This window comes from Nuphar pumila, chromosome 6, assembly GCF_984573655.1.
Source record: "Nuphar pumila chromosome 6, dmNupPumi1.hap1.1, whole genome shotgun sequence".
Taxonomy (NCBI): domain Eukaryota; kingdom Viridiplantae; phylum Streptophyta; class Magnoliopsida; order Nymphaeales; family Nymphaeaceae; genus Nuphar; species Nuphar pumila.
This window is the reverse complement of record NC_143254.1, coordinates 103,608,204-103,619,272: the sequence shown is the minus strand read 5'-3', so window position 1 is coordinate 103,619,272 and position 11,069 is coordinate 103,608,204. Positions and strand designations below refer to the sequence as shown.

The following is an 11,069-nucleotide window of genomic DNA, read 5'->3' as shown; positions in this document are numbered from 1 at the left end:
AGGTGGTGCTGTCGTTCCTGTCCAGTAAGCAGCACACGTACCGTCCTTGTTTTTCGCTTCAATCGGACTTGTATCGTTTGACAGGTAATCGTTCTTAATCGGCCAAAAAAGAAAATATATTACATGTTAATCAGAACGTGACACGTGTTAAAGCTATTAAAATAATATTAAAAATTAGTTTTAAGCTATTTTTACACATTAAAAAATAACCGATTCAGGACATCATACCTATCGGCCACCGATACTAACAACACCGCTGTATAGAACACATTGTATTATGTACTTATGGCTATGGACATGGACGATGCTTTGTAGACAATAATGCCATGGTGCACACCGGCTGAAAGTTATGCTTCCTTTCTGGCTTTAGGTAGACATTGTAATTTTCCCTAGAGTGAAAAAGGTTGACATTATGATACTCTGTAATAGTTTCCCTGATAAAAACTTGATAATGGTCAGAGCAGATCAATATCATCTATTTTTCCTCTTTAAATTCAAAATTAAGCTTGAAGGCTTTGATTATCTTTGACTAAAAAAAAACAAAACTTGTTTGGGAGCCAACACCAATTCCGTGAATTGTCAAAACCACCTGAGAATCAAGGCCACCTCCCAATTAAAATAATATTAAAAATTAATTTTAAGTATCTTTTACATTTATTAAAAAATAACTGATTCAGGAGTGACGCGTATCGATTTTCTGCGGATACGATATGTGCCGGCCGATATTTGCCGACACTGACAACATTGGGTTGGCGTTTATTGTACTGAGGCAGTTAAATATAAATTTGTCATGAGTATATAAATTACTCGAATAAAAAGAAAAAAAAAACAGAAAAGAGAATAATCCACCATGGCACCATCTCCATCCACCAACAAGTTTATATAAATTACCCCCCAAAAAAAAAAGAAAATAAAAAGAGAAGGGAATAACCCACCATCGATCCACCAACTCTCCCAACAAACCATCTGGGCCACAACTTTCCACCAAAAACCTTCACATTTGTGTAGAATGCAAGTCGAAACGAGTGAGGACAAACCCACATGACCGACTGCACAACATGGCCCTTGCATGGTTGGTAGAATACCAACCTCCCCAGTGATAGTGTTGATAAGCAAAGAAGAAGCTATAAATAGCTCATTCCTCTCTAGCTTCCTCGTCATCCACCATACTCCACAATCTCCTACCTGAGCTCAATTTGCACTTATTTCACACAGGCTTGTGGAAGGTATGCGCTTTTCCCTTAACCTTTTGTAGGCTCATAGCCATAGGGTTCAAAGTTCACATAGTGATTTGACCAATCAAGTCTCAAAGACTCGGACTGGACTGGGTTGGCTTGGCTGCACTTCAAGTTTCATTGTGTTTGAGGGTCCGAGTCACTGACGTGCCTAATCAAGCCAATTTGACTAAAGGCCTATTACAGTTAAACCTACTTTAGTCCCCGCTTTACTCGAAACTTTTTTTGTTTTTGTTTTTTCCCCTGGTATTTATGGATATCTTCTTATGTCATGCATTTGTTTGGTTATTTGATTGTTAGAATTGCAATATATTGAAATTTACTTTTGTATTTCCTTCCATCTCTCTCTCTCTCTCTCCTACCCTGGTTCATGTATTCTAAAACTATCAATCTCCATATGTCTGCTACAATTGGTCCATGGGAAGCTCCCCAAACTAATTTCTCTTTCCACATGTCAAATCATTAACAGATCCAACGGTAGCAACATAAGTGATGGATATCATCATCCTTGCAACTAACTTTCTCTGTAAGACGGTTGTAAGGAACAGAACATAGGCAGACCAGAACTGAAAACAGAGCATTACTGCTGCGTTCAACCCACATGACCCTATTAAGTCACTGTGTGCTTTCAATGCCACCAACTAACATTAGAAAAATTCCATCTGTGGTAACTTGTTCATGATCAATGCCTGCAACCAAGTTTCACTGTCCAGTGTCCATCATAGATGTGAGGAACAAAACACAAATAAACCAGAACAAACAGAGCAGTACTGTTCTCTTCGGCCCACTTCTTTAGTTGAATATCCTTCTTTGCTCATGAACTCTATTTTGTTCTCTTCTTTTCTATAAATGCTAAATATCTTCTTGGAGGTTGAGATGAAGGTCTAGTTGAAATTTTCGTGTTTACTTTTCTTACTTTTGCTCATCCTTCTTTACAATAGCGTATGCATCTAATGTTTGAAACATAGTTACCAGAGTGGGAATGGGAATTCGCATGAAATCATGATTGAGGGAGTGAGAAGCAAGTAGGAAGCAGCATATGAAATCGTTTAGAAAGTGATATGTAAAATTACATGAGCATAAGAATCAGAATTCTTACATGAACCGAGATTTCTGAGGGAATCACGTTTTTTGTTCAGACAAAGGATTCCTAGTCACGACGAAATCGAGATTCTCAGCTTATGAGAACAGGGATTCTTGAAAAAGTCGGGTTCCACAGTCGGGAGAATCGCGATTATCATATCCTGAAATTGAGATTCATGATTCTTAATGATTCTAATTTCACTGTTTACGAATAATGATTCCCATGTAGCATAAGCGATTCTGGTAACTATGGTCTAAACGAGAAGTTAAGATTCCCAGTCATGAAATTGACATTCTGGACTTTATGAGAATAGGGATTCTCAATCAGGAGAAATGAGATTCTCGTATCATGTAATTGAGGTTCACGTCATCAGGATTCGTGATTCTCGATGATTCTGATTTCACTTTTTATGAATCATGATTCTCGTGTAGCATAAGCGATTCTGGCAACTGTACTCTAAAACACTCAAAAGCTTCTCATTTATATCAGTTTTTGCTGACTGTCAACAATTTTGGCCGTTGCAGATGGACACTTTCCTCTTCACCTCAGAGTCTGTAAACGAGGGCCATCCTGACAAGCTGTGTGATCAGATCTCAGATGCCATCCTCGACGTCTGCTTGGAACAAGACCCAGACAGCAAGGTAGCATGCGAGACATGCACCAAGACAAACATGGTAATGGTCTTTGGAGAGATCACAACCAAGGCTCAAATCAACTATGAAAAGATCGTTAGGGACACATGTAGAGAGATAGGCTTCGTCTCTGCAGACGTTGGCCTGGACGCCGACAACTGCAACGTCCTTGTGAACATTGAGCAGCAAAGCCCAGATATTGCTCAAGGTGTGCATGGCCATCTCACCAAGAGGCCAGAGGAGATTGGTGCTGGTGACCAGGGCCACATGTTTGGATACGCCACAGATGAGACTCCTGAGCTCATGCCTCTCACCCATGTGTTAGCAACAAAGCTTGGTGCGAGACTCACTGAGGTGAGGAAGAACGACACCTGCCCATGGCTGAGGCCTGATGGGAAGACACAAGTCACTGTTGAGTACAGAAACGAAGGAGGTGCCATGGTCCCACTGAGAGTCCACACAGTTCTTATCTCCACACAACATGATGAGTCTGTGACAAATGAGAAGATAGCAGCAGATTTGAAGGAGCATGTGATCAAGCCTGTGATCCCATCAAAGTACCTTGATGAAAGGACCATATTTCATCTGAACCCATCTGGTAGATTTGTCATTGGGGGACCCCATGGTGATGCTGGGCTTACGGGGAGGAAGATCATAATTGACACCTATGGAGGGTGGGGTGCTCATGGGGGTGGTGCATTCTCAGGCAAGGACCCTACCAAGGTGGACAGAAGTGGTGCCTATATAGTTAGGCAGGCTGCAAAGAGTGTGGTTGCTTCAGGCCTGGCTCGTCGCTGCATAGTTCAGGTCTCATATGCAATAGGGGTGCCAGAGCCACTCTCAGTATTTGTGGATACTTACAAGACAGGGAATATCCCAGATAAGGATATACTCACTCTGATCAAGGAGAATTTTGATTTCAGGCCGGGGATGATTGCTATCAATTTGGATCTGAAGAGAGGGGGCAATTTCAGGTACCAAAAGACTGCTGCTTATGGGCACTTTGGACGTGATGATCCAGACTTCACATGGGAGACTGTTAAGCTGCTCAAGTGGGGAAAAGCATAAACTGCAATGCTTTAAGGATGCATACAACCTTCATGCCATTTTCATTTCCTATTTTTATCTATGTTTTCACCCGAGTCTTTTGTGAGAATAATTATGCAGTTGAGATCCACCATTTGCAACTAATGCACATTGAAAGAGATTTATGTTGTTAAAATCTGTCTGATCAGACTATGAATTTAATGACTAAATGGGAAGTAGAACACATTAATTCAAAAAGCAAGCTTGCAACTTCCCTGCTCTGAAAGATGAATCTTGAATACCAAATTATTGGAAATGCATAACCACAATGCATAGCCACAAAGCTGATAGGTCTTGAACCCATCTTTGATAAACTAATGCAAAGACAAAATATTGGCTTCGCAGACAAATAATACCATTTGAATATTTGTAGCCAAACTCAAAATTAAATAGACCATTACCTTTAAGCTTCATCGACTATTTCAAGACCCTTTATGCTGCTCAGACCTCCGTCGATAGCACTATTGGTCATCGTCTAGTCCGGGCTATTCTTCAATCTCAAGCCAGAGCTATGCAATCTAAGTTTGCTGACGCTAAAATCATTTCAGCTATCAACGGTCTTTCAGGATGAAAAGCACCTGGATATGACGGCTTTCTCGTAGATTTATTTTGTATCTTTTGGTCTTGCATTCAGCATGACATTATCAATGTCTTCACAGAGTTTCATCGCAACTGTAAGCTACCGGTTCACATGCACTTAGCCATTGTCTCTCTTATCCTGAAGGACGTGGCGGCCTCTGATATCTCAAGGTTCCATTCGATTTCGGTTATGGGTGTGCTCTACCGCATTATTGCTAAGGTTTTGGCCAATAGGCTCAGAGTTGTCGCTGCTCAAATCTTCTCGAACTCCCAGTTCGCTTTTATCTCCCACAGGCGGATTCATCACTTCTTCATCTTGGCCTCAGAAGTTCTTTACTCTTTGCATATCAATATCCAACCTTTCTTCTCTATCAAGCTCAACTTCCATAAAGCATTTGACCCAGCTCATTGGCCTTTCTTATTCCACATGCTAGCCAACTTTGGTATCGGTCACCGTTTCTCTTGATGGTTGCGCGAACTGGTTTCAAATACTCACTCTTTGATTAAGCTTAACAGAGCAAAAGGTAGGCAGTTAAAGCTTGGGCGCTGTATTCGACAAGGCTGCCCTCTCTCCCCTTTGTTATTTAATACCATTGCCGAAGGTCTCGTGGTGTTATTCAAGAGGGTTGCGGATAAAGGCATTATTGATCTCATTGACATCCGGGATTTCTTTCATCATATTCTCACCTATGTTGATGACATGATCCTTTTCGGTCGCGCTTCCGTTCAACAGATATTAAGATTCAAGCTCATCCTTCACCTTTTTCTCTCTCTTTCGGGTTTATCCCTTAATAACAGTAAATGCTACATGTCCATGTTCAATGCCCCTCGTTCATTGTTGGTCATCGAACAACTGATTTTAGCTGTGCAACTTCAAATTTACCTATTTTCTATCTGGGTCTCCCTTTGCAAATAAAGTGCATCCCCTTAGTCGCTTGGACTACTACTATCCAAAAAGTCTAGACCAATTTTTTTTTGTGGCAAGCTTCCTACCTTTCTATATCAGGTCGGATTACCCTTATTAGACACATTTTGTCCTCTATCCCAAAATTTTTTATGTTCATGATTTTGATGTCCTTGGGTGTGGAGAAGAAGTTCTCTTGTTTAATGGCGGATTTCTTTTGGTCTGGCTGCCAACCTTGGACTAAGCGCCACCTAGTTAGATGGAACTCATTGGTGTTACCAAGGTGTATGGCTGATCTTGGGATCGTTGCTCCCAGACTAAGGAGTATTGCTCTCATCGTGAAGCAGTGTTAGATGACGCACCGTCCAGGCAATCCGTGTGCTCCTCTACTTCATGCTAAGTACGGTTCTCTTGAGTCAATCCACTATAGTCGTCGTCCCAGCAGGCTTCATATTTCGCACCTGCGTCGCATGTGACTTAAGGCTATGTCTTTTGTCCTTATACAAGATAGTGATTCTGGACCTGACACACATCTTTTACAATGAGCAATTGCGCCTAGTAGTGCTTTTTGCACCAAAACTCTTTATGAGTCTCTTCTTCCTCTTAGGGCTGACTGGCTTCCTGAGCGCCTTTTTATGAGCTAATGACCCAACTCTCCGCTCTTGGTTCTTAGCCTGGTTAATTTTGCATGACAGGGTTTAGGAGAACATCTTCCTAAAGAAGGTGGGTTTTCAGTATCCGAGTAGGTGCGTCATTTGTCAAGCGGTAAAAGAGTCCACCTACCACCTCTTTTGGGCCTGCCCAGTCTTTGTGGATCTCTTTAAAAATACATGGAATAAGCCAGAAGTCATCGTGAGACTAGAATCTTTTGCGCTCGACCTTCTGTGGGGTCTGTTGTAGGTTTGAGTTGCAAGCAGTGGCGGTTGATCTGGAGAACTTGGCTTTTTACTTCTTGGTGGGTTTTGTGGATGACTCGCAATAATACGATCTTTCGACAAATTTTGGTTGCCTTAAATAAGCTCGTCCATTATATCTTGGCTAATGTGTACGCAATTTTGCACCTCTCTTCCCCTGTTATCCACCCCCTTCAACCACCCTCTCTTTCTCAAGACCCTGGTTGATCTCTGTGCTATTCTTTTTTCTTTGTTTTGCCTTCATGCTTTCCACCCTTTGTTTTGGGTCTGTTGTTTGCTTGCAGGCTCAACTCTTTGTTGATGCCCTGCCTTTGTAATGTTGATCTCTCTCTCTCTCTCTCACTCAAAGTTGTAAGTTTATCTATTTTGCTTCAAAATGCAAAAGATTATCTCTAAATACTTGGATCTTCTAAGCTATCTTTTTTGTAATCAACAAAAGGATCATGAATTTTGCTTTTATCAAACTTGATCGAACATGTTACGTGATTCATGGTCGTCATTTTCTATGTGATGAATCAACTGCACAACTTTAATAGACACAATCAATTGAAATCAACATTAGTGCTTGTCTACAAGATTTTTGAGTATGAACTTTTACATTGAAGTCCCTCTTTACAGAGTAAGGATTTTCGGATTCCATCAGCTTCAAAGTTGATAGATTTCTCCCATTTTTGCAAAATCTTTATGAGTCAAATATGCTAATTCGAGTGTGATCATACTGAGCCTTATGTCTCGACTTATACAAGCTGCAGACTGAACCTATGAGTAAGGCAAAGGCTCAGTTGTATCTTGGGAACAGAGTTGTTCAAAACTCATTGTGGCAAAAAAATATGATCTTTCTTTTCATTCGAGGGGTGGACTAGCCTCATGACTTCTCACTGGGCCAGAGGTGCACTTAACCCACCCACCTACTCCATTAAGGTAGCGTGGCAACTTTTGCTTTAAAGATAACATGGCCCATGCATGCTTGTGAGTCATTGTTGTATTGAATTCAACCCACTTATTCAACAGAGAGAGAGAGAGATAAATATTGGACTAGCAATATTAGACAGTGTTTATGATAATAAGACCTGTGCCTATTGGCCAAATGCACGTCCAGTTATTCAGAAGAAAGATGTTTGCAGCTTCCTCACCTTCAAAACGTGTAATAAGGGCCCTATGTCAGAGATAATGTCATGCTGAAACTTTTAGGAAAGAAAGTTAAACCTTGTCAGCCCATGCAATATTTTTTCTTTAAAAGCAAGTTGTGGTTAGGCAGACCCTACCAGTGATACAACTATACCATTGGGTTTTGAACCTACAACGTCCCAACACAAGCTGACGTGCACTAGATGCTCCTACCAGACAAGGGGAGCCCCGTTGCCCATGCAATTTTAGCTTCTCCTGTGTCGTTAATTTTCTATCATAATCCTTGCCTTGTAGTTCAAGTAAGGTCTACTTTGCTTGAAACAGAACTTGCACCAAGTATCTGTAGAACCAGAAATAGTACTGGTATGAACCGACTGGGTCCCAGTCCACCACAACCCCGTTAGTTATGCCAACAATGTGTCTCAAGAAGAGCTTCAACCCATGATAGAATTTCAATTCCTTAGGAAAATAAAAGGGGTATTTTCCTTGCCCGTGGACAAGGAACAATATCCATGACCCAACAATGAGCTTGCCTAGACCATAGATCAGGAAGGTGAATCACAAAATGCCATCCCTCCCAAAGAAAGGGAAGCATCACCAATCATGCTTCTTATTAACAGGAAGCGCACTTCTTGTATAATGGAAGGTAGGCTTTCGATTAGCTTTCTATATATATATATATATATATATATATATATATATATATATATATATATATATATATATATATATATATATATATATATCAAGATAATCGACTTGTTACTGTCAAGCTCTCGGACTGAGTTAGTCTTTATATATATATATATGTATATATATATTCTTCTTTAGGACAGACTTGGTCAGGTTAGACCGAGTCGGTCCCGAACTTCCTTCACATGGGCCAACCACGCTCCTTACCAGGCCCGGCTCGGTCTACATGTAATCAGAGACCGAGATAAAGATGAAAAGAATTCTCTCTGTCCCCTCAACATACCGACATGGCTTGATCTGGTATTACCAGACTGAATCAGTCTGCATGTCAAACCCTAACTGAGACAGAGAGGAGAAATCCTCTCTGTCCCTAACATGCCAGACTCGACTCAGTCTGGTATTGCTCAGACCGACTGTAGTTTCATCTTCTTCTTTTCTTTTTTCTTTTTTTATATCATCTCCAGCTGGGCTCAGTTTGCCAGACCGAGTTGGTTGGGTATAATCCGACTGAATCAAGGTCTCCATCTTGATCCTCATCAGACCGGACTTGGTCTAGCTAGGCTCACCCAAACCGGCTGATCTAGTGGTGGTCGCATCACAACTGCCAGTGCCGGCAACCATTATGGTTGCTGGTCTTAACGGATTTGTCATCTGTGCCGACAACCACCATGGTTGCCGGTGCTATGAACTTAAAAATGACAAGAACATGAAAAGAAGCCTGGAAAAGAGGACTTATTGGTCGCCAGAACGCGAACCCTCGTGTTGCCCTATTCTTCCACTAACCTCCTCTCAATATCTCCTTCTCTTTCTCAAACTTCTCACAGCAATGCTGGAGAGGTTTGAGGGGCTTGTCTATTAATGTAACCCCTCTATTAATGGAGGCTCCTCCCTTCCCCCCACTACCAAGATCATGGGTGAGAGGAAATTCCCCCCACCTTCCTCTCTTAATGAGAGGAGTTACATTAGCTCTTCGTGAAGTCAATTTTGTCGAGTCGGTAAACATCTTTTGAGATAGTTTTTCCAACTTTTGCTGCATTATTCTCTTGCCCATAACAGTCTATGCTGTCAAAATAGTGGTTGAACTCTTGCAAATTTTTTTCTACAACAAGATGGCATGACCACTTAGTTAATAAATCTCACATGGTCTCTGCTCACGATAGTGCACCATCTTATCTCCAATCAACAGATGGTGATTTGTCACCATTTGTTGCTTGAAATGTAGTGACCTTGTTGGCCCCCTAAAATCTAGCTCTTGAATTGCCATTGTCATAGGGCAAGAAATTTTCTTTCACAAGTATCGTGCCCACTATTTTGGCTCTTTTGCATCTTCTATAACCACTACCCCATGCCATTGTGTAGGGGGGTTCTTAGAAACCTCCTTAAGCTTAGGTAACCCGCTGAATTTTGTGTCTTGCCCACTCCTTGGAGTCGTATACATTGTTCTCACTAGTGTTTGTGCCCTATCTTCCACAAAAAGATCTTGGTCTTGTTTGTGCACTCTCAACTTGTCTCCTATTTCTTTTTGGAAAAGAAGACTTGGATTAACTGTGGTAATGGTTTGAGACATAATGTAAGGCACAACTCCTAATTCTTGAATTGGTCTCTTAGGATGCTCATTTGGTTCATGAAGTGTTTGCCCCACCTCTTTGCTCTTATCTTGCTCAACCATGTTACATGGCTCCTATTGATCTTGTTTAATCCTCGAACTATTTTCTTGCCCAAATTTCCTAGAGTAGACCTTGTTGTTTCCACATAGCACCTCTAAGGCTGACCCATGGCTTGACTCAATCTTGTCTTTACTCGACTTGGGACTCTCCCGAGGCTTCACTAGTTTTAGAATCTCTATCATACTCTTTACTTGTTTGGTAGTTTTCTTGTGTGTTCAAAGAATCATGGTGGCATCTTGGATCTTCTAGGACTAGCACTTTTTTGATATTGAAGTTCCTTTCATTTCTCTTATAGTGTGGACCGGTGAATTTTTAGAGGGTATGGTATTCTACAGCTTCTTCACTAGCCAAACTCTTCTTATCTTGATTTTGTTTATCACAATTTTCCTCGTCATTATCTATGATTTGGAGAACTTTGAGGGATTGACACTTGTCTTCCTCATGCCAAAACTTTCCATACTTGTAACATTCACTTCTCATTCTTTATTCTTTCAATTGCTTTTGTGTGACATTGTCTATTTTGGTTTTTTGAAAATTTTCCATCTTATCACTCTTGGCGAATAGCTTAGGTGGTTTTGGCAACTTCTTAGGTTTGTTGGTTGGCCTAAGAAGAAACCACATCAATCTTTCCTTTTCCTCTAAGAGTTTAGCAATTCTATATGTCTCACCCTCTGTTTAGACATTAGAAGCCAAAACTTTTATTCTTAGCTCATTTTGAAGTCCACCCACATATGAGCCAAATAGGGTGACTTAATCCACATAGGGCAAAGTAAAACATAGTTCTTCAAATTCTCTTTGATACTCTTCTAAAGTTTCTCTTTGCCTTAGTTGTTTGAAAGCCACATTGTGGTTGACTATTTTGGAGGATCCAAACCTCTTAAGTAGAACCTCTTAGAATTTTTCTCAAGTAGGTCGTCCATATATCCTTTGGTACCAATGGTACCACTAAAGAGCATTCCCTTCAAGCTTGGTCACCACTTCATCAATTCGTCAATCATGTGGAGTATGGCGATACTAAAAATATTGATGTACCTTGTATAGCCATTTTCTTGGATTTTCACCCCAAAATGGTGGAAGTTCAATCTTAATATTTCTCACATGATCTCTCCTATGTGCATACCTTTCTTCCTTGTATGCCTACATAAGC

General features: G+C 40.8%; 1 protein-coding gene across 1 annotated transcript; it reads left to right on the top strand.

Annotated features, from left to right (window-relative positions):
• Nucleotides 1–1,155: 1,155 nt before the first annotated feature.
• Nucleotides 1,156–4,235, top strand: LOC149835490 (S-adenosylmethionine synthase 3-like). The gene is made up of 2 exons (XM_090010551.1): nucleotides 1,156–1,226; nucleotides 2,844–4,235. Exon 2 carries the CDS (start codon nucleotides 2,844–2,846, stop codon nucleotides 4,017–4,019), a length of 1,176 nt encoding a protein of 391 aa, XP_089866677.1. The 5' UTR covers nucleotides 1,156–1,226; the 3' UTR covers nucleotides 4,020–4,235.
• Nucleotides 4,236–11,069: the final 6,834 nt, after the last annotated feature.